At 47.6% G+C, this 24096-nt stretch overlaps 1 protein-coding gene across 3 annotated transcripts in view; it reads left to right on the top strand.

Annotated features, from left to right (window-relative positions):
• The window catches only part of KCNT1 (potassium sodium-activated channel subfamily T member 1), a 1355573-nt gene that overhangs the window by 77569 nt on the left and 1253908 nt on the right, over positions 1-24096 (top strand). Inside the window, exon 1 of one of the 3 annotated variants that reach the window (XM_069241643.1) lies at positions 9315-9397. The exons of the other annotated variants lie outside the window; for them this stretch is intronic. Coding sequence (XP_069097744.1) covers positions 9327-9397 — 71 coding nt within the window. The 5' untranslated portion in view covers positions 9315-9326. Of the gene's footprint in view, positions 1-9314; positions 9398-24096 lie in introns of those variants that run through there. 3 annotated transcript variants of the gene reach the window in all.

The following is a 24096-nucleotide window of genomic DNA, read 5'->3' as shown; positions in this document are numbered from 1 at the left end:
CACAACCACTACCTCTGTCCTTGGCAGGATGAAGCACTCTGGGCACTAAGCCCCCTCCAGAACCAGTGGAGAAACACATCCACTACCTCTGTCCTTGGCAGGATGAAGCACTCTGGGCACAAAGCCCCCTCCACAACCAGTGGAGAAACACATCCACTACCTCTGTCCTTGGCAGGATGAAGCACTCTGGGCACAAAGCTCCCTCCAGAACCAGTGGAGAAAGGCATCCACTACCTCTGTCCTTGGCAGGATAAAGCACTCTCGGAACAAAGCCCCCTCCAGAACCAGTGGAGTATCACATCCACTACCTCTGTCCTTGGCAGGATGAAGCACTCTGGGTACAAAGCCCCCTCCAGAACCAGTGGAGTATCACATCCACTACCTCTGTCCTTGGCAGGATGAAGCACTCTGGGCACCAAGCCCCCTCCAGAACAAGTGGAGAAGGGCATCCACTACCTCTGTCCTTGGCAGGTTGAAGCACTCTGGGCACAAAGGCCCCTCCAGAACCAGTGGAGTATCACAACCACTACCTCTGTCCTTGGCAGGATGAAGCACTCTGGGCACTAAGCCCCCTCCAGAACCAGTGGAGAAACACATCCACTACCTCTGTCCTTGGCAGGATGAAGGACTCTGGGCACAAAGCCCCCTCCACAACCAGTGGAGAAAGGCATCCACTACCTCTGTCCTTGGCAGGATGAAGCACTCTGGGCACAAAGCCCCCTCCAGAACCAGTGGAGTATCACATCCACTACCTCTGTCCTTGGCAGGATGGAGCACTCTGGGCACAAAGCCCCCTCAGGAACCAGTGGAGAAACGCATCCACTACCTCTGTCCTTGGCAGGATGAAGCACTCTGGGCACAAAGCTCCCTCCAGAACCAGTGGAGAAAGGCATCCACTACCTCTATCCTTGGCAGGATGAAGCACTCTTGGAACAAAGCCCCCTCCAGAACCAGTGGAGTATCAAATCCACTACCTCTGTCCTTGGCAGGATGAAGCACTCTGGGCACAAAGCCCCCTCCAGAACCAGTGGAGAAAGGCATCCACTACCTCTGTCCTTGGCAGGATGAAGCACTCTGGGCACAAAGCCCCCTCCAGAACCAGTGGAGTATCACATCCACTACCTCTGTCCTTGGGAGGATGAAGCACTCTGGGCACCAAGCCCCCTCCAGAACAAGTGGAGAAGGGCATCCGCTACCTCTGTCCTTGGCAGGTTGAAGCACTCTGGGCACAAAGACCCCTCCAGAACCAGTGGAGTATCACAACCACTACCTCTGTCCTTGGCAGGATGAAGCACTCTGGGCACTAAGCCCCCTCCAGAACCAGTGGAGAAACACATCCACTACCTCTGTCCTTGGCAGGATGAAGCACTCTGGGCACAAAGCCCCCTCCACAACCAGTGTAGAAAGGGATCCACCACCTCTGTCCTTGGCAGGATGAAGCACTCTGGGCACAAAGCCCCCTCCAGAACCAGTGGAGTATCACATCCACTACCTCTGTCCTTGGCAGGATGAAGCACTCTGGGCACAATGCCCCCTCCAGAACCAGTGGAGACTGTTATCCACTTGAGAGACTGTGGCTTTGCACTCCCCAGGATATAGCAATGGGCAACCCACCCACTCTAGAGACTTGAGAGACTGTGGCTTTGCACTCCCCAGGATTGAACAGTGGGCAACCCACTAACTGTAGAGACTTGAGAGACTGTGGCTTTGCACTCCCCAGGATACATCAATGGGCATGGAGCCCCCTCGTGGATTTGGCGTCGTGCACTCATCCGGCTGAGGTGCCCCCCCTTTCCCTTCCCCCTGAGGTGCCTGTTTTATTTCTATCTGATGCCCCTGCAGTGTTCTCTCCGTCATGTTCGGGTACCTTGTGTGGGCCGCGCCCATGCAGTGTGGGCCCAGTGTTCCACGGACTTAAATGGAGCAATACCTGGACTTCTATTCTTGGTGTATTTATTTGTTAATAGTGTATATATATTTTTGCGTACTGGATTTTAATAGATTACAATGGTTACACTCATTTCCTTTTGTCTTTGCATTCTTTCGGGAGGGGGTTGGGGGGTGTAACTGTAATGTATCATGCTGTATTAGTGTGTGTGTTGTTGTGGGTGAGGGTGGGGGTGTTGCGTGTGTGTGTGTCCCTGTTTTTTCCCTCCTCCCTCCCCTGTGTCGTAGGTGCAGTACTCACCGTGGTCTTCGCCGCCGGCGTTCGTGCTCCTGGTAGAGGAGCAAGAAGATGAAAGCTGGGAAAATGTGAAGCTCTGGTTCCATGGCGTCCTGGTTCCTCGTGGGGTGTGTAGAGTTGAGCGTTTTCCCTTCGAAGTCCTGTTTCCGCCGTGTTTTTGTTCGCAGTGAATCCGCCCCGGAAAGGTTGGCGGATTGGTAGGTTGTGATACTGTGGGCGGCACATTGTCTTCTGCCTGTCTGTTGGCGGTGACCGCCGTGTTGTTTGTTTGTACCGCCGTGACGGTCGGAGTGTTAAAGTGGCTGTCTATGTTGGCGGTTTCCGCCACGGTCGTGATTCCATTTTTTTTACCGCCGGCCTGTTGCCGGTCTTACCGCCGCTTTAACACCGACCGCCAGGGTTGTAATGACAACCTCAGTGTTAAATAAAGGTATTTTATTTTAGTGACACGATTACCAAAAAGTACTAGAGGCAACCCTGTAAGAGTAGGTAAGTAACACACTAGGGGCCAGATGTAGCAAGCAGTTTTGCCCATTCTGTGTCAATGGGAAAATGTGTTCGTACATATGGCCCTAGATACCTACACTAGTTATCAGTAATAGGCATAAAAAGTGATAGAAAACAGTGCAACAGCAAATAGACCATAGTGACTATAGTGACCCTAAGAGGAGCCCAAACCATATACTAAAAGAAATGAATGCGAATGCAGAACCCTTACCTAGGTAAGTGGGATATGTAGAGGGGAGCTGGAGGAACTAGGAAATCCCAAAGGTAAGTACCACAGTGCCCCCCAACGATCAGGAAGAAAGGAGTAAATTACTGGATTTTCCCGAAACCATTCAGAAGGCCAAAAAAGAAGAAAATGCAACAAGACTGCAAAACACTAGCACTGGATTCCTAAAGAGTAAGACCTGTGGAAGAAGGGGACCAAGTCCAAAAGTCACAGAAGAGTCCAGTGGGGGCAGGAGGCACTACCCACCCAGCTTTGGTAGCAGGTGTTGGTCGATGGTTGGATGAAGACGGTCAGCAATGCAGCCCTGGAGTCGGTGAAATGTTCCTGAAAGATGCAGTCGACGTCCCATGCCGGATGGATGATTGCAGTCAGTTGGTGGGGTGCAAAAGCCTCCAACAAGCCTTGGCAAAGGCAGAAGTCACAGTGAGGCAAAAGTGGAGCTGCTGGGGACCAGCAAGATCTAGGAGGACACAACCAATGGGGGAATCCCTAAGGGGACCCTAAGCAAGGCAATGAACCCAGAGAAGAAAAGGCAGCCCCCACAGGTGACCCACTGGAAGAGGAACCAGGAGTAACAGAGGAGCTCACGTAGCACAACTGGAGAAGGGTCCCACGCCGCAGGAGAAGGAGCGCTGGGGGCTGGGGCTACACGGAATCTGAAGATCCCTTAAAGGAGATGCCATCAAGCCTTGGTTGCTGCATGAGACGTGGTGCATGGGGGTACTGTCCAGCTTGGGAAAGCAAGGGTGTACCTCCACCAAATTTGAATATCTGGCAGAGAGGAGCAAGAGGACTACTCTGGACTACCACCTGTGATGCAGGATCCATGCAGCTCAGGGTGAGAGGAGATCCACGCAGCCGGTCGTCGTTGAAGTTGGTGCCTGTGGATGCAGGGGAGTGACTCCTTCACTTTAAGGGAGATTCCTTCTTCCTTCTCATGCAGACTGAAGACTTACCACCCTCAGAAGATGCACAGCTGGGGTTGCAGAAGATGGAAGAAGCCATGGAAATAATGTTGCAAGCAGAGTCTTTGTCGTGAATAAAGATTGTTGGTTCCTGGAAGGTCCAGTCGCAGTTCCAATGGCTACAAGTTGAAGTAGAGGTTGCAGTGGAGTCCTGCTGGAATCTTTCAAGCTGAATCTGAGGACCCGCCGAGGAGGGAGACCCTAAATAGCCCAGAAAGGGAGACTGCTCATCTAGCCAGGTGACCACCTATCAGGAGGCGACTCTGACGTCACCTGCCTGACATAGCCACTCAGATGCTCCCAAAGGCCCCTTCCCACCTTGGATTCAAGATGGTAAAACCCAGTGACCCTCTGGAGGAGCTCTGGGTACCACCCGTGGCGTGGTGATGGACAGGGGAGTCGTCACTACCCCTTCCATTGTTCAGTTTCATGACAGAGCAGGAACTGGAGGTCCCTTAACTGGTGTAGACTGGTTTATGCATGAAGGGCACCAAATGTGCCCTTCAAAGCATACCAGTGGTTTGGGGACGCTACCTCTCCCAAGCCATGTAACACCTAGTTCCAAAGGGAAAGGGTGTCACCCCCGCACTTCCAAAGAAAATCCTTTGTTCTGCCTTTTTGGGCTTGAGCTGTTTAGGCAGCAAGAGGGCAGAAACCTGGTTGAGGGGTAGCATCAGCTTAGGGTGCCTGGAAAACCACAGAAGGCTGGTAGGAGCAATGCTGGAGGTCCACTAATGAGCCCCCAGAGTGCATGGAATCATACTCCCAATACTGGCAACGGTATTGGGGTATGCTTCCGACATGTTTGATACCAAACAGGCCCAGATTCAGAGTTAACATTATGTAGCTTCACATAGGTAGTGACCTATGTCCAGTACACGCATAAAATGGTGTCCCCGCACTCACGAAGTCCAGGAAAATGAAACTGGAGTTTGTGGGGGCAACTAGTGCAGGGATGCCCTCACACACAGGTTCTTGCACCCTTCCGTCTGGGCTAGGAGGGCCTACCATAGGGGTGACGTACAGTGACCTGTAGTGAAAAAGGTGTATGCACCTTTTCACGCAGGCTGCTACAGCAGGCCTGCAGATACACTTTGCATGGGCTTCCCATGGGTGGCATAATACATGCTGTAGGCCATGGGGATCCCTTGGTACCCCAATGCCCTGAGTACCATATACTAGAGACTTACATGGGGTCAACAGTATGCCAAATGTGGGGTGTATGAGGTTCAAGTAACCAAGTTTAAGGGAGAGAGCATAATCATTGGGGTCCTGGTTAGCAGGATCCCAGTGAAGACAGTCAAACACACTGACAACAGGCAGAAAATGGGGGTAACCATGACAAGAAAGAGGGTACTTACCTACCATCATCAAATCTGATAACACCTTAAAGAGATTTCCGGATGTGTTCTGTATGAAAAAATCACTTTTGTATGGTTTAATAGACAATAATGTTGCTCCACATACAGCAACAATATTGGGGTGGTGAACAGCCCACAAGACATAATGGTTTAGTCATGGTACTGTTGACAGATCCCTGGAGGCAAGACAGCAATGCAGAGATATAGGCTCAAATACTAAATTGAAACACAAGCATTAAAGAAGTAGCCTGTTTTTAATCTGGAAGGAATTTGTCATACCGTGACATGATGTCTGCATATCATTTACATGACAAACCTTTTGATCATTTCACTTGTGCTTTGACCTTGAGGGCCAAACCAGACCATTGGTTCAGCTTGGGCTCATCTCTCCCTATGAATCTACTGGGTTGCCCAATTTTAGTTTCAGTACATAAGCATGAAAAGTTGGTGGTAACATTACTGTCTATTAAGGTAGGGGAATAACATTACTATGATGCCTATAAAACATAAGCCAAGTACTGGGAAGATCATAGATGTAGTTTATTGTCTCAGGAAAATGTTTGAAGGCCCCAAAATTGTGTCAAATGAAGTGCCTGTCCCTATAAATCAGTGGAGACACAATCTGCCAGTGCCCAGTTTTCATGTCCACCTTCTGCTCGTGAAGAAGAAAAATCCACCCAAGTGGATATGGCCCAAAGAAGGCTTGGAAAAAGGGGTAATGATAAGGTGGATTACGAAAAGTTGTATTGCGAGTATAAAATCAGCCATGAGAATGAACATGGTACTTTCTTCTGTAGGCCAGGAAAATAAAATCCAGGAGCATCACAGAGTGTGGGATTATCTAAGAATGGTTCTGGGGACTTGGAGTCTGATTTAGAGTATGGTGGAGGGGCAGTTGTGTATTATATCCAATTGCACTTGTAATACAGATGACAGGATATCCGTCATGTTTGTGATGGAGTAACCCAGGTGCTGAACTTTAAATCAGGCCCTTATTTTCTTCTACTACTGTGGCCAATACCTAGCTAGGGTTTAGGAAAGGTATTTGAATAGTAAATCAGGCCACAATACATTATTTGATTAGTGTCAAATATGTTAACCTTAGGAGATGCTACCTTAAATATGACTTTAATCAACCTAACTTCAACTTTTGACTTACACATATGTAATTTGACAAATCACTAAGGGCCTGATTTAGAGTGTGACGGAGGGGGTTACTCTATCCCAAACATGACGGATATTCCGTCCGCAGTATTACGATCCCATTTATCTTATGTCAGTGAACGAGATGCCTGTCACGTTTGTGACGAAGTAACCCGTCTACCAAACTCTAAATCAGGCCCCTGGTTCATCAGCTAAGGTCCAGTATGTCAGGCAGATATGTGCAGAGTAAATAAGTTTTAAAAAAACACAGGATAGTAAAAAAGGAAGTGATTTCCAGTTTTAGCTCGAATAGAAAATTTTGTTCACACCTACAATCTGAACCACTGAATAGATTTATTCCAAATGTGGCATGAAAGTAGAACTTTACTCAGCGTGCTTTTGTTTGCATGATGTAAATCCATTCTATATTTGTTCAGAAATTGGCATTTAGAAAGTCGCCAGGCGGGCTAAGGGTTTCATTATGATCTCGCTGCCAATATAGCGGGGTGAGGCTGCAGTCAAGCTGGTGACCTCACCCCATCATGTTGCGATGTTCCACTGGGCTGACTGGAGGAAACGTCGTATTACAACACTTCTGCTGGTCAGCCCTGTGCAAACAGTGCGGCGGTATTGGCCTTGGCTCCCTTGAAAGCAGAGGCCTATGCTGTCACACACAATCACCCTCAGAATACACAATGGACACCAGACTTTGCCCAATGTGAGCTTTCCCAGCTTCATATATGACTTCACCGGGACCCCTCTCTTCAGGAACCCGCTGTCGGCAAACCTAGACATGGATCCAGCCTGGATCTTACCCTAGCAAAGATATGTACATGACCGCCTTTTCTCCAGAAAAAAATCTAAGTCTCAATGTAACTTTGTGACAGGGACCTAGCAGGGCCCCCTATATGACCAGCACTGCATTGCAGTCAGCCTCAAAGCTTACCCTCGTCCCAGTCTAGCTCAACGAGTTGATCGTAGTCGGTACTTTGTGCTTTTTGAACTAAAATTGAATTCAGACTTTAAAAAATTACCCTTATGTGACTTTTGTAATTTTTAAGTCAGTTCGTTCATTAAAATATTCAGTTTTTTAATTGAAGTGGGAGTTTTATTGTGTTGTGTTTTCGAACTGTTTCAGCACTTCTACATGCTTTACACATTTTCTTAAGCTAAGCTTGTCTGTTATGTGATATAGGGCTAGATGTACTAAGAAATGGGTTTGGGACTCACAAATTGCGAGTCTGAGCGACTCGCAACTTGCGAGTCGCAAACCCATATGCAGGATGGTGTCCCTGACACCATCTGCGAATCGCAAAGGGGTCGCAAAGACCCACCTCATTAATATTAATGAGGTGGGTCGCAATTTGCGACCCCCTTGCGATTCACTGCACTCACAGGGTTGGTGGCCTGCTGGAGACAGCAGACCACCATGTCTGCGATTGCTTTTTAATACAGCAGTTTTGTTTTTTTGAATTGCAGCCCGTTTTCCTTACAGGAAAACTAGTTGCAATACACGCGAGAAAATGAAACCTTTTTGTTTCATTTTTTCAGAGCAGGCAGTGGTCCATAGGGCCACTGCTCTGAAAAAATGTTTTTAGAGCTATTCACAAAGGGGAAGGGGTCCCATAGGGTCCCCTTCCCTTTTGTGAATGGGTTAGCACCCATTTGAAATGGGTGCTAACTGCGAATTGCTTTGCGACCGCGTTTGCGGTCACAAAGCAATTCTACATCGCGATGCGAATCGCAAATAGGAAGGGGAACACCCCTTCCTATTTGCGAGTCGCATTCCCATTTTGCGAGTCGGTAAACAGGTTACTGACTCGCGAAATGGGAATGAGCATCGCGATGCGCGTTTTGCATGGCGCAAACAGCGAAAATCGCTGTTTGCACCATGCAAAACGCTTTGTACATCTGGCCCTAAGTCACTAGGGGGTTAGCTCAGGCTTAAATTACTGAAGACTTTATTTGACCTAACAAGAAAAGAGCTATTTTTAGTTGTGGAGGGCTGCCATCTGCCCAAACTAAAATTCCACTTTCTCACAGCATTTAGGGCCAGATGTATCAAAGGGTTTTCCCCATACTATGTCTATGGGAAAATGTGTTCGTACATATGGCCCTTAGTTCGAGTTACTGGGAGGGGTGATTATAGTTTCCCATTTGCTCAGCGCACCATATATAACATGTCCCCATTTTGCCCTCAGTCATATGAAAACCATAAATGTCGTACTCTGCTAAGGAACGTGTAATACAGACCTGCCCGTTATAGTCCAGTCACCCGTAATAAACTTGCAGTGTCAACTCACCCATTCATCCTTTGGGGGTCGATCTAAAGTACTGTGGCTTAAAGCTTGCATAGGCATCCTTTTGCGTTGTGCTATACATACATGGACCGTGCCATCTCCCTATTCCTCCGAGGACAGCCAGCTAGCGCCCTCCCCCGCACCGAGGGTGGTGGCTTGAAGCCAGGATCCGATGGACCAGAGCACAGGAGTCTCCTGGGCATAGCCTGCGCGCACTGAGCTGGCAGCGCTCGGAGTCGGCAGTCTGTGCCATGTACAGTGACTGGCATCTGCTTATAGGAGGTTTCTCGTGGGAACTGGGCCCGTTACCCGAGATGCCTTCTTCAGACCTCGCAGCCAGAGGGGCACTAATTCTGCCCACAGATGCCCGCCGTTTTGTTAGGTTCTACCCACGGAGGTTCTGTAGGTGCTCCTGGGAGGTTGTTTGCCATTCTTCCGAAAAGCATTCCGCGGTTTCGTCAGCTCATATCAGACTTTGATTCTCAGAAATCGCAAGATTTGGCCCCGCCTTTGACATTTATAAATTGTGGCGGAAAAGGAAAGCATCGAAACCTCTTTCCCGACAGAGGAGGGGAGCCCCGGCCCCTCGCACCTCCCCGTCCGTCTTCCGGACCGTCCACTGAGAGCCCCCCGAGCAGAATGAGATTCCAGGAGGGGGCACAGATGGTGTGTGCGCAAGGGAGGAACAGGTGGCTGCGCCGGACTCCGAGGTAGGTGGCGGTGCGTGTCACTTCTAGACCCCACCCATCCCTGACCACCAGACCCCACCCACCCCTGACCACCACTCCATCCTCGACCCCTCGCCCTCTGACTTATAAAGCTGCGGAACTATTAAACTGACGCCCCCATGGACTCTCATCCATGTATGTAAACTCTCACAAGCCGAAGGCTTAGTGAAAACTGCGGGGCTCGGGTGCAAATAAATCAGGGGCGCGCGTGCAGGGAAGATTGCTTTCTGGGGCCAGTGCCTGCTGCAGAGACCTGTTTGGTCGATTCACGGCCAGGACGGCTCAGCCTTTCATCCTTCTCGGGTGGATGCATTGATTGCAGCTGAATTGTGTGTCAGCGATGCATGTGCTTCCAGGGCAGGGATTTAGCATGGGCGAGCAGGGCCCCGCCTCAGGGCGCCAATTTTCTGTGGGGCGCATGGAGCCGTGTGCACCAAGGTTGTGCCAACAGCAGCGCCCTTCTTATCTTGCTCCCACTTTGTCCTTGTCCCTGCATGTTCGTTTCTGTCTGATTTGCCCATTTTAAAGTGGTCTATGCCGTTAGTTATTTATACCACGGTCTAGTGCTCAATTTGTAAATAAAAACGTGGGTGTCCAAAGTTCTCCTTTGAAACTCGGGGCTGTTGCAATTTAATGTGCGACTGCTAGCACAGAATAGTAAAGCAGGGTAATCCTAAACATGCTTGAAATTATAAAATAGAAGTGCAGGTACTCTGTGTCAGAGTACCTGCTTGCTTCTGAGAAGTGCCGGTACTCCCCAATTAAAAGTATCACGTTTATCTTGAGAAGTGCAGGTACTCTCCCTCTCAAAATAAAAAAAAAGTGCAGGTCCATTTAAAGCACTGATCCTAAAGCCATCTGTGGCCCCTTTAATCTGTTTATGGCACTCCTTACCCCTTAAGTTAATTCTTGCAGCTTTCTGTTTTTTTCCTTTGTGAGCTTTCTTGTTTTTCTCTTCCTCTGTCTTCATCTCCTGTGTCTTTTGCTCGTAGTAAATGCTTGAGGCAGAAAAATAAGTGCCGCCCCTCAAAAATAAGCGCTGGTGCCCTCACCGGAAACCACAGGCTCAAATTAAGCACTGCCATGGTCCATATATTCAACTATCTATGTCTATGGGCAAGATGTAGCAAGCAGTTTTGCCCATTCTGTGTCTATGGGAAAATGTGTTCGTACATATGGCCCTATGTCCTTTCACTCCTGCTGACACACATCAGCAAAACCATCTTGCCTGAGGCAGCTAAGCTCTCCGTGGTGTAGGTGAGCTGGGGGAGGTCCGGGGATGTTTGATCTGTGTTCAGGGGCCAGTCCCTGCTCATCCATGTACGACCGGTGACCACAAAATGGGCCACCTGCTGCCTCATTTAATTCACTACCGTCACACAAGGGGCTCCAAATTTTCCTCCGTCCACGCCCTTGGCGCTACTTTAGCAAAGGCCGGATCTGGTGGTTCCGAGCGCCAAGAAGTCATAAGAGCGTGGCACCAAGTACAATTCATAAAGCAAGCTTATACTGTAAAGATGGTTAGTGGGATGAGACGAGTTTAAGGCGGTAGAACTCTTTCGTGTTCCAGGGAGGGCACGGCTGCTTACGTCATGCAGCCCAGCTAATCATATTCTGTGTATTTGATGTAGCGCATAGCAAGATCCAATATCACATAGTACAGGAGACAGCCTGTGACCTGGAGGGGGCGACTGTACCAACGGGACGCCTCCCTTGCTTTTTTCGTATTTACGAGCAAGAAACAAGGCAAGTCCAACTCAACCTTTTATCCGCGCTAGGTCAGTCAAGTGAGTACTATTTTAATAGCTAAAATGATCACATGTAAACTACAGTACTCAGCAAATACTTGCATGCAGAATGACGTGCTTTGTAAGTAAAGATATTTGTAAATTACAGCACTTAAAAAAGACTGGCATGGCGCGCTTTGTAAGTAAAGATATTTGTTACTTATTACATACGTTTGCAGTGCGCCCTCTCAGGTTCTGCATAGCTCCTTCTTCAGCGCGTGCCTTGACTCTAGAAAGAATCCCTCAATGGGGGAGGGGTGGTTAAGATGTGGGGTGTAGTCATTTGTTGGGGATGGGAGAGGGGGGATTTATCGTTTCCATCACAGGCATAGCGACCCGTCCTTTGACGCGTTGTTGTAACAAAGACACTCGAGCTCGTCTTCTATTCGACGGGAGTCCCGCCTGCACTCTGCGCATTGTGACCCTTTGCAAAACGATGTTGTACGAAAGAGTTACATTGTGAATGAAATGATAAGAAGCGGCAGCCGGGCAACTAGCTCACAGCTCTATCCCCTTCGCCACCTCTCAGTCCAAGCCCTGGAGAGCACATGTCGGAAATCTGGAGGGGCTAATTCAGCCTTCCATCCTGCAAAGGTGGCTACATGTGAGTACCGTTGACCCAGATGGCAGGCCAGCCCACATATAGAGCAGTTTATGGTCTGCGCTGCATAGAGCACAGAAGAGGGCGCGAGGAGTACGCGGGTACGTTCTGCATTTAAAATATTCACCCTAATGAAACAATTCAATAACATTGGACGTGCCTTGGAGGCAGAGGCAGGGATGGAGGGCCCGATGTCCCCTGGGTTAATACAGATTTATGGAGCGTTAACAAGCAAAGAGCAGACTCCGGGGCAAGACAGCGGTCCGATGCAAGTATTTTTCAGTTTTGACTTTGTGAGAGTGGTAACAGGAAATAGCTCCTCAAAAGTTCCTTTTCCAAGAGAACTTCGAGGCACCATCTTCACAGATCTGTGCCAGACTTGCACGCCACAGTTTCAATTGCGAGCAGGGCTGCCTTTCATGCTACTGGGGATCATAAAAGAGACACCTCTGAGCTATGTAGTAAGGGCAACCTGTTACTTACAGTGCCAAAACGTCTTAGAGCTGGAACATCAAGCACTATGAAAATAAGTATGATTATTATTAATAATCGTTGAATTGGTGACGGCTGTTTCTGCATGGGACATGTCTCTCTCATATTTCTTCTGTAGTATCAGGGGCTCGCGCCCTTCACTGTAGCTCTGAAGGTAGGATAGCTCAGTGCGCTAGGCACCTGCTGCTGAGCGCACTGAGCTGAGTATGCTGAGTCCCATGGCGAGTCTCAGCAGCTTTGACTTCTGTCCGCTCAGATGCCTCTTGCAACATGTTCTTACGGTGGAATATGGAAAGCTCGTTTTAGTTTAGGCCAAAAGACGCGTGACCCTGAGCACATCCTCCTTATCGCCCTGTTCTACAGAATAGCAATAGCAGTGTAACAAATGTGCACTGCACAGCCTAAGATTGCCACAACTGCGACCTTGATTCGCTTCGGTGCACAAATACTTGGTTTTATAATAACAGTTTCTTAACACTGACTTACCGTACCGCGGCTTCTAGAATTTTATATTTCAAAACGCAATTTACAAACACAGAATTTATACACCGTTATTTTGGTTTTCCACATTTACAGATTTAGTGGTAAGGTGTGCTTTTGTTTGTTCCAGGGGGAGGGGGAGGAGGGAAAGGGTCACACCCTCTTATGTGTAGGTTTGGACGAGAAAACGACACATTTTCAGATGCCCAGCGGTGTCAGACCTCCATGCACACCTTTTCACCTCGTGTGAATTCTGTACAAGTACATGTTGCACATTATAGTACTCTGTCTTGGAAATATAAAATGAAGATTGCATCCAGGTGCATTCTAATAATTTTTGACAGTTCCAAGGTAATCAGATTTCCTCTGTAATCAGTAATATTACAGGACTGGAAGGGACTCAAGGTATCTCAGCATCACATCTTGGTTTCTGTAACTCATCCTCTTCCGGGCCACACACATCCTACTGCTCTGTGCACAGCACCTCAGCTTCAAGATGCTGCTGCTACAACAAAAATGTTTTATCAAGTACCAAATATTATTGGTATTCAGTTGATGATAGCACAATATGTCATGGTGTATGCGTTTTGGGGGGAGCCTTGTAGCTTACACGGGTGGGGGGAAAGGAGAGACATAGCAAGCCCAGATGATCAGGAATCCAAGGGTGGCTGTCATCGCGTATCCATGTTCAATCAACTAGTTCTTCTTTGCAAGTGTACCGACCCTGCTATAGTGTTCCCTAGTCTCCTGCTATGGGAAGTAGGCACAGTCCACAAACTTCTTCGCGCCACAGCGCCACTGCTCCACTCCACCCCACTTTAGCGCTGCAGCACACCAAGGCTTGACATCTGGCAATACCTGAGCTTTCCAATTCAAGGCATTGAATCTGCGAGCCATCGGTAGCGCCAAGTCATTGAAGCGATTCACAACTATTGCAGTCGACGAGCGTCTGAATAGCCCTACTAATGCGCTCTCTATCGTGCAGAGGTTTGTACGACCAGTCACCTCCGTCAGTGCTTCAGAAACCGCGCCAAAACATGTGGATCACATCTGCTTCAGCTTGGTGGCAACGTGGGCAATTAGCGGGGGAGACAAACATCCAGTGGAGTGTTTTAGGCGTGAGATATGCTCTGTGTAAGATGTTAGCTGTACGTACTAAAATTTAGCATCTCCAGACATCTTTCTAAGGTATGGACGTGCTCTATGCCTTTCGTTCTGCCTTGACCAGCGCCTTGAGACCCTCACGGGTGAGTAGTGCGCTCTATACATTTTTTTGATTGATTGATTGATTGACCTATGTCGGTTTCCCAAATGTAGCAGACTGCAGCGAATGGATCTCGTCCAGTGTATGATAGGGCTCGGACAAAACACGTAATGAGTCTGCAGCCTCCACCCAAGATGTGCAGGGCATCGACAAGTGGGTGTTGATTGGGTTCTGTGTTCGTGATGCGCCTAAGCCCGCCCAGCTTTGCCACTAGGCGGCTCTAAACCAGAAAGTGACCTACCGCTAATCCGATCTCATCCTGTAAGTTGTTTTAAGGCATGAGCACTCCATCCTGGAATAGGGCCTCCAGGGTATGTACTTCGGCATTCTCCCATCCTGCCATCCCTTCTATCCCTATCATATCAGTAAATGGGGTAATGGAACATTTGGGTATTTCAGGAGAATATGGTGGAACTTGTGGCATTAACCTAAGACTACTGTGGAAGCTGATGTAGGCGACCTTCATAATCACTCTGTTGGTCTTGCATGAAATCATGCGTGGGAGAGCGGAGTCTGACGAACCATACTCAGTGCCTGCTCAGGGGTGGGCAGTCCTAATTCCGCAGGAAGGCATCACACTAGCCAGGGTGAAGGCCACTGTAATTGTGCCACTAAATAATAGTGCTCAAAATTTGGGGCTCCTAAGCCCCTTCTATCTGCGGGCAGCTGTAGCTTGGAGAACGTCATCCACCGTCTCCCCTTGTTCCGGGTGAAATTACCCAGGGTGGACTATAGTGTGCAGAATGTGGATCTAGGGATGTGTACGGGAAGAATATAGAAGTAGTACAATAGGCGAGGGAGTATCACCATTTATGATAGGGACACCCTACCTTGTGCTGTAAGTGGTAATGCACTCCAAAATGCCATTTGGGTGCACAGCGATGCAAGGGTTTTAGTGAGGTTGTCCTCCATCAGATTCTGTGTCTCTTGATATATGTGAATCCCTAAGTATCTAAATGTGTGCGGCTCCCAGCCTATATGTTGTCAGTTGACCATGAGCTGCCATGGAGGATATTGTGAGTTAAGGGAGTGTAAGCAGGGCTTTACTCTTAAGCTTGAGGCAGCTCAGAAGATTTGTAAGATCGTCTGAATGTCCGTTATACCCTCTCAACTATCTCAGATGTAAACCAGAGCATCATCTGCATAAAACGAAGTAACATGTATCTCTCTGTTCAGCGGAATTCCCCAATTTTGGTGCTTCTGGAGAGGCTTCTGTGCAAGTGGCTCCATCACCAGGGTGAGATGCAGTGGGGACAGCGGACAACCTTGTGGCGTGCCCCTATTTACAGGAAAGGGTTGTGATATACAGTGACTGATTTTAACTCTAGTGGTAGGTTTTGAGTACAGTGACTGTTTAAGCCTACGCAGTCTGCCTGTAATACCCATCTTATTCAGTACTGAGAACAAATAGTCCCAGTCTATGGTATCAAAAGTTTCCTCCAAGTCCAGCACCATGCATGCTACATATGGCTACCGAACCGGAGGGAGCTCCATCACCCTGAGCCGACGGCGAACATTGAGAGTGGTGGACCATCCAGGTATGAAACCATTTTGGTTAGTATGGACCAATCACAGCATAAGTTCATGTAAACGACCTGCTATGACTTTACGTAGAATTTGTAATCTGACCCCAGCTTGGACAGCGGGTGATACAAGGGTAGCTTCAAGGGACCCCTACCAGGCTTGGGGAGGGACACCAACAGGGATTCTCTCAGTGAGGGCAGCAGGCGGCCCGCCGTTAGAGCTGACCGACCTTTTTGTATTCTAAATAAAAAGGTGCTTACAGGCCCAAGGCAACCAGGCGTCCTTAATTACACAGTTGGGTCAATGTGGACAAAAAGCCAGCCACTAATGAAGTGAAAGCACAATTTCTAATTCTTGTATTGTGTTAGACCTGACAGCCTTAGGGTGGTCACCCCTAACTTTTTGCCTTCCTCCTTCCACTTTTTGGACACTGTTTTTGCTGGCTTTTAGACTCTGCGCACTTTATCACTGCTAACCAGTGCTAAAGTGCTTATACTCTCTCCCTTTAAACATGGTAACCTTGGATCATACCTGATTGGACTATTTAATTTACTTATAAGTCCCTAGTAATGTGCACTATATGTGCCTAGGGCCTGTAGATTAAATGCAACTAGTGGGCCTGCAGCACTGGTTGTGCCACCCACTTAAGTAGCCCCTTTACCTTGTCTCAGGCCTGCCCTTGCAAGGCCTGTGTGTGCAGTTTCACTGTCACCTCGACTTGTCATTTAGAAGTACTTGCCAAGCCTAAACCTCCCTTTTCTCCACATATAAGTCACCTCTAATGTGTGCCCTAGGTAACCCCTAGAGCTGGGTGCTGTGTGGGTGAAAGGCAGGACATGCACCTGTGTAGTTTACATGTCCTGGTAGTGTAAAACTCCTAAATTCGTTTTTACACTATTGTGAGGCCTGCTCCCTCCATAGGCTAACATTGGGGCTGCCCTCATACAGTATTGAAGTGGTAGCTGCTGATCTGAAAGGAGTAGGAAGGACATATTTAGTATGGCCAGAATGGTAATACCAAATCCTGCTGACTGGTGAAGTTGGATTTAATATTACTATTCTAGAAATGCCACTTTTAGAAAGTGAGCATTTCTTTGCACTTAAATCTTTCTGTGCCTTACAATCCACGTCTGGCTGGGCTTAGTTGACAGCTCCTTGTGCATTCACTCATACACTTGCTGGAGACAAAACCTGAACCAGAACCTGCATCCTGCCAAGAAGAACTGCCTGGCTGCCTAAAGGACTCACCTGTCTGCTTTCTACAAAGGACTGCTGCCTTGCTGAACTCTCGCCTTGCTGCTGAAGTGCTCTCCAAGGGCATGGATAGAGCTTTCCTCCTGTTCCCTGAAGTCTCAGGACCAAAAAGACTTCTCTTTTTCATTTGGACGCCTTGTGCGCCAAAAAATTCGACGCACAGCTTGCTCCGCGGTGCAAAATTCATCACACGCCGATCATCCGGAAAGATGCCGCTCGACGCGACGCCTGCGGTGCGACCAGAACTTCGACGCACGGCCTCGCCTGGACAACGCCACCCAACTCCAGAAAGGAAATCGACGCAATGCCTGCCGTGAGGGAGAAGATTCCACGCACAGCCCACCGGAACGACGCGCAGCCGGAAAACAAGCGTAGGAATCCACGCACAGACCCCGGGACATCTGGTAATCCTGCGAACCACAGAGAGAGACTGTCCGCACGCCTGAAAACGACGCACAACTTCCCCACGTGAAAAATAACGATGCAAGTCCGTGTGTGCAGGGGAGACATCGACGCACACACCATTTTTCCATGTAACTCTTCTTCTGCGGCCCTTTGCGGAGATTTTCCACTTTAAACCAGGTGCTTGAAAGGGACTTTGTTTGCTTTTTTTAAAGACTTAAGACACTTTATATCACTTTTCAGTGATATCTCTACAATTTCACATTGCATCTTTATTTGTTTTGACCTGCAATTATCCAGATAAATATTATATATTTTTCTAAACACTGTGTGGTGTATTTTTGTGGTGCTATATTATGTTATTGTATGATTTATTGCACAAATACTTTACACTTTGCATTCTAAGTTAAGCCTGACTGCTCGTGACAAGCTACCAGAGGGTGGGCACAGGATCATTTGGATTGTGTGTGACTTATCCTGACTAGAGTGAGGGTTCTTGCTTGGACAGAGGGTAACCTGACTGCCAACCAAAAACCCAATTTCTAACATATTGTTTTTGTGAAGTGCTGACTTTTGAACCACTTTGCAGTGCTCATGAGTCAATTGTCACTGATTCCTAAATTCTGCCCTAATGGTGATGATGTAAGTATCATTGTACAGCCCAGCTCTGGTTCTTCCTTGATTAGTGTTTATGGAATGAACATAGGATGCTGTCCCCATTTTGGGGAGGGTTGGGCTTGGCATTCTTGCATTGGAGGTAGGTGCCTATTGAAAAGGCTAGTATTTGGATTTCCATTGAATGATGACTGATTTAGTTGGTTCCCTACACCTTGGGTAAGTGATATCCACACGTGAGCACCCATGCCATAAATTGACCTCCATCCATGTGTTTTTGGTTGGTTCATGTTTGTACTATCATATTTATTGTGCTTCACCTAAGATTTCAGCAGAGTGTGTCAGCTTGGGACATCTTCTGTAAGTACCTAAGACCTGTTCCCCTGGGGCTTTGTAGTTGTAACTGAGTAATTTTAACTTTGTCTCTTGGGTTCTGTGAGCTGTTAAGGTCATTTGAGGGCTGAAGTAATGGGATCCCATGTCCTCAGGTTAAGGCAGAGTGTAGCTGTCTGCTTTTGAGCCCCATGTACTCTATAATACCTATCTTAGCTTCCTGGCATAGATTATTCTGCAATAGTCCAGGGGAAATAGGGCAAAGACCCGGCAACCTCAATGTGATGTCTGAGCTGCAGAAGTCAGATGATGTTTCTCAACCTCATAAGATGGTATTTACTGGTTTTGATGACAGCTGAGAACCAGTGGCTCCTGGAGAGATCTCAGCCAACTGAGATTTTTAACGACTTGAGCTAGGAAGGGGGGTAACTTCCATTTCTTCTTGGTATGCAAATGCTAAATCACCTTCCAGGGCTTTATCCTTTCCTAGACTTTAGTTTTTTTCTGCCCTAAAAATAAAGTAATCTGCACTTCATCCAGTATTTTACCTGTTTCAGACAAATAGTGATAATTTGCCAATGGCCTGTGTCATCTCCCAAACAGATGTGGGTTTGCATACCATCTGCATATATTAGAATCACAACTGGTCCTAAGAGATAAACTAGGTCAGAGGTCTCCTATAGATCTTACGATCCATAGAGATAGTGGCGATCCTTGAGGGACCTCACAAATGTTAGGTTCTAATGATGAGGGGGCATATTCAGTTCTGATCTGCTGACTGTGATTTGAAAGGAATGATTGACATTGTTGGTGAGTCATGGCAGTGATACCAATCCAGCTTTACAGCAGGGCAAGTAGACTTTGTTGTAAACTGCAGCTAGGTTGAGTGGGATGGTGAACTGATGATAGGTTGAGCAGAAGGAGAGTTTCTGGTTTATCAGCATCTAGGGAGGTTAGTTCATCTTTCCAATCATCCCTGATGTCAGCACTACGAATGTCCATCCACCCTGTCTCGAGTCGGATTGTGTCTCATGAGAATATTTTTGTCATAGTGAATTCCTGGCGTTGGTTTGTGACCTGAACCTGCAAGATATTGCCCAAGAATAGGGGTTTGAAATGGTAGGGGAGATTTTGGTGTTTAGCAAAGGGGTGGATGTTGCTTGTTTTAGATTCAGGGACTTTACTTTGTAGGAGAAATGTATTTATAATTAGAGCTCCCAGTTTTATAGTATTTATTTTTGGGCATTTCCATCTGTGTTTATCCGTATTTATTTTTTGCTCATTTTGTTGTATTAATCCATTTTTATTTTGTGTTTACTGTACAAGTGAAGCTGCAATGGATATTTTTCCATATTTATTTAACTGATAAATGCATACTCGCATTTGAATGTCCCAAGGGTTTCAGCAGTATACAGTGCAATAGCATCATCTGAAAGCACTTCCATTTTAGAATAGCATACATAACTGTAGATCTGCACTTAATTAAGCTGAATTCAGAAATCTATTGTCTTTTTCATCTCCCCTGCCTCTCAGTCTGTACACCTACTGACCTGGCACTCATGACTAACCGTAGAAAAAAATCATCCAAAGAAGGCCTATTTTCCGTATTTTTCTGTGTTTAAAAATAAATACAGACAGGAAAATAAATCGTTTTTGCCTGTATCTGTAAAAATCAATAAAAAACGAAAACTGGGAGCCCTATTTATAATATTTGTGCGGCCTGAATCTAAAATGGACATAAAGGCTCAGAGGTGGGCTCGGTTCAGGTGGAAGGATGGACAATTCACCACTGTCAGTTTCTGTGCCCACAATAGCTCCTGGCTCAGTGCTGGGCACATACTGCAGTGGGACTGGCTGATGAGGGCTTTCATTGTGAAGAATACGATGATGCTACTGTGACAAAGCATCAAGGATAGCTATACTTAATCAGAGGTAGTGCCTGTTAATTACTTTCTCTCTTCGAAGCACTGATTCTAGATAGGGATGCAACACAGGCCCCCAGGAGTACATTAATGATTTTGGGGGGCCTTGGCAAGACATACATTAGGTGCCGCTGTCCTGAAGAACTTTGCATTTTATTACCCATGTTCTTATAATTCAAGCCCAATGATACCAAACAATTTTGAATAATATATTAATGGTTGAGATAGAGAAATAGACAAATGGGAGATTAAAAGTTCACTTGTACAAGGAAGGGCCCTTGAGAGTGGGGGCCCTGGACATTTGCCCACTTTATCCATGCCTTAAAACATCTCTGCAGGTCTTGTCAGTCCCTTAGGCGCAGGGAGACGGTTGATGCTTTGGGTTCCACTAAACCCTTCAGGGAGGCCTCAATCAGCCCAAGGCCGATAAATATTTGTGATATATGGGAAATTCAGGGCCCCCTTTTCACATTCTGCAAGGGGCGGGGGCATCATTTTGCGTTATGCCACTGGTTCCAGATTAGTCCGAAATCCACATCTGAGGGATAATTAGATTTGAATAGATGAAGAGTGATTGTTATTTTCAGTCTGAAAACTTGGTGAGAAGTTTCCCCAGTAGACAGAGTCATTTGTACTCATTTATTTTCAGTCTGAAAACTTGGTGAGAAGTTTCCCCAGTAGACAGAGTCATTTGTACTCATTTGTGTCTCGTTAGCAGGCCTGCTGGTGACCCCTTGTGGACATTGTTTCCAGTGCAGGGTTTACATTTCATATCTTAATGTTTTCCAGGGGTGTCGGGAAACAGGTCGTGCTCTTTCCTCATTCACTTCATTTGAACCAAATAAGCTCAAGTATATTTTTATATGTATATGTATATATATATATATATATATATATATATATATATATATATATATTTTTTTTTTTTTTACAGTTTCATAAAAACCATACTGTATTTTAAAAACGAATGTTGTAGATAAAAATGTTTTGGGAATAAACGATCACAGGGAGAAAACGTTTGCTAACAGTAAATACGTTCGTGAAGTAAAATTCTGCAAAAATACTTTTAGAAACATATTTTTTTCTAGGTGGATGGTTTTTCTGGGAGGATTATTTTCCAAGTAGTTTTTACATAAAATTTCTTTTGCAGGCAATATTGAATGAATTTGAGATAATGAGAAAACTGTACAATGTGTGATGTTTCGGTCCATGTCTTGTTGTAATAAGTTCATCAGTAGAAACGTAGGGTAGCCTGTGACTTGGGAAAATAGGGCAACCCCACTAAAGCGTTCTGGAACTTGCAGCCTGGTTCACTTAAATCAACTGAACTTTAGAAACAGATCATATGGTTTGCAAAAGAGAAGTTGTGAGCAGGGAACTTCCTTCTCTTCTGCTAGCAGCCTGTATATTCACTCAGATTTTTTTTGTATAATCTTTATTGGTATATTGGCATAAAGACATCTGAATGTTAAAGACATAGGCCCTCATTCTGACCTTGGCGGGCGGCGGAGGCCGCCCGCCAAAGTCCCGCCGTCAGGTTACCGTTCCGCGGTCGAAAGACCGCGGCGGTAATTCTGACTTTCCGGCTGGGCTGGCGGGCGGTCGCCTTCAGGCCGCCCGCCAGCCCAGCGGGAAAGAGGCTTCCACGATGAAGCCGGCTCGGAATCGAGCCGGCGGAGTGGAAGCTGTGCGACGGGTGCAGTTGCACCCGTCGCGTATTTCACTGTCTGCGCAGCAGACAGTGAAATACATTTAGGGGCCCTCTTACGGGGGCCCCTGCAATGCCCATGCCAGTGGCATGGGCACTGCAGGGGCCCCCAGGGCCCCCGCGACCCCCCCTACCGCCATCCGGATCCCGGCGGTCGGACCGCCGGGATCTGGATGGCGGTAGGGGGGGTCGGAGTCCCCTCGGCGGCGCAGCAAGTTGCGCCGCCTTGGAGGATTCAATGGGGCGGCGGTACACTGGCGGGAGCCCGCCAGTGTTGCCGGTCCGACCGCGGCTTTACCGCCGCGGTCGGAATCCCCATTGGAGCACCGCCGGCCTGTCGGCGGTGCTCCCGCGGTCCTCCGCCCTGGCGGTCTTTGACCGCCAGGGTCAGAATGACCGCCATAATATTAACAATGCAATTAATGCCCCCCACCCCACCCTCACTGTCCCCATCAGTGCTCGAAATGATTCACGTAGAAATAGTAAGACTCTGGGTGATCCTTGAAGTGTGAGTTCAAGCTAAGTGACAACATTTCCAAATACCAGACGCACTATACCTTCACAGGGGCTGCCCGAACAGATCAACAATCTATGGTGGCCTAGGGTCTGGTGGATCAAGCAATTCCGCCAACATTGCAGCCCAAGCCTGCGAATCATCTTCCGATTTGTGATCCCGCCTACAGTTGCGCATGCGCCATTCCTCAGCCACCGCCCACTCCGCCATATCGCTCGCCCAGAGTCACACCTCAGGGGAGACGGGGGAAGCTACTCGTCATTTTGCCAGAACTAACCCCAATATCAGGAATTTCATGCTTAAGACTTTCTTTTTTTCGTAGTGGGAGCAACCCCAAAAGTCATTGCTTAGGAACCCGTGGGACCACCCAACCAATGACATTGTTCAACCAGGCTATTACTATCTGCCAGTACATGTCCAACGCCAGACATCCCCACGTCATATGTAGAAAGTCCGCCTGTTCCGCGGAGCATTAGGGGCAAGCCGAGGTCATTTCCTGGTATATTGCATGCAATGTAATGGGGGTCAAATATACCTGATGAACCACATTGTACTGGAGCGATTTAAACCGCGCTTTTGCAGTAGTGTGTTGCACCGCTACATGTGCCGCACTGCATCCCGTTCCTATTCCATCGTTTGTTCACCCAGCACATCCTGCCATTTATTCTGCACCAGTAACCTTCTGTGAGGAATGTCCTCCCCGAGGGCCCTGTACAGGAAAGTGATCAACCACCTGCCTCCCGCCATATTCAACAATGTGACCTGTGTAGCAGACTCTGGGGGAGCCCCTAGAAATGTCAGCCAAATGCCTCAGGTCATTGCCGCCACCTAAGCAAGCTGTAGGAATTGCCCTTGACCCAGCTTAAAAGTTTCCACTGTTTTGTGCAGCGTTATAAATGTATTGTTTGGATATAGATCTCTGAATGTGGTGCAGCCCCCCAACCCCATTCTGTCCATTGCCATTGTCCTTACTACCTGACAAAATGGCCGCAGGGCCCATATGGGTATATCCAGTCATAACAAGTGCATCTAATCACTCTCTTAACAGCCCCTTTTAACACCCTACATACCTGACTACATAAGAAACAGTTGTCGGGACTCTCGCCCCCAACATTAGTAGCTCTGGAAGACTGTTATCCCCACAAGTACCCTGAAGCAGACATTTTTCCCAGTTGTCCCCCTCATCAAACCAATGCGCAGCGTGCTGTAAGTGGGATGCAAGATAGTAGCGTTCCAGATTGGGCAACCCCATCCCATCTGGACTCCAAGGTCGCTTAAGGGTAGACGTACACATTCTCTTCCTCCCTGAAGCCCACAACAGTTCAACCAGAAACTTGTCAGGTGCCACAAAATATTTTCTGTGGATGTCAAAGAACGCACCCAGGAAGATGTACAGGCAGCGGGGCAGGACCACCATTTTCACCAATGCCACCTTACGCATTAAGGACGAACGTGGTGAGTTCCAGAATTTAATAAAGGGTCGAGGACCATCCAGGACTCATCTCATAATCAGGGATAGGAATGTCTCCACCCGTGCAGCAATCCGTATACTTAAATGTCCGGTGCTCGTGGTCTCCCATGGTAGTAGCAAATGCAGGAGCTGACTCCCATGTGCCTCTCCCAGTGCCCCCATTGGGAACAGTTTAGATTTGGTGGGGTTAACATGGACCCCAGAGAGCACCCCAAACTCCTTTATGACCACCATCAAAATTGGGACGGAGTAATGCGGCTGTTGTAAAAATATCAAGGCACTGTCTGCATAAAGAGAGACTACGTGAGTGGTCC

The sequence above is a fragment of the Pleurodeles waltl genome, chromosome 6 (genome assembly GCF_031143425.1).
Source record: "Pleurodeles waltl isolate 20211129_DDA chromosome 6, aPleWal1.hap1.20221129, whole genome shotgun sequence".
In the NCBI taxonomy this organism is placed as follows: Eukaryota; Metazoa; Chordata; class Amphibia; order Caudata; family Salamandridae; genus Pleurodeles; species Pleurodeles waltl.
This window is presented reverse-complemented; position numbering and strand designations above follow the sequence as displayed.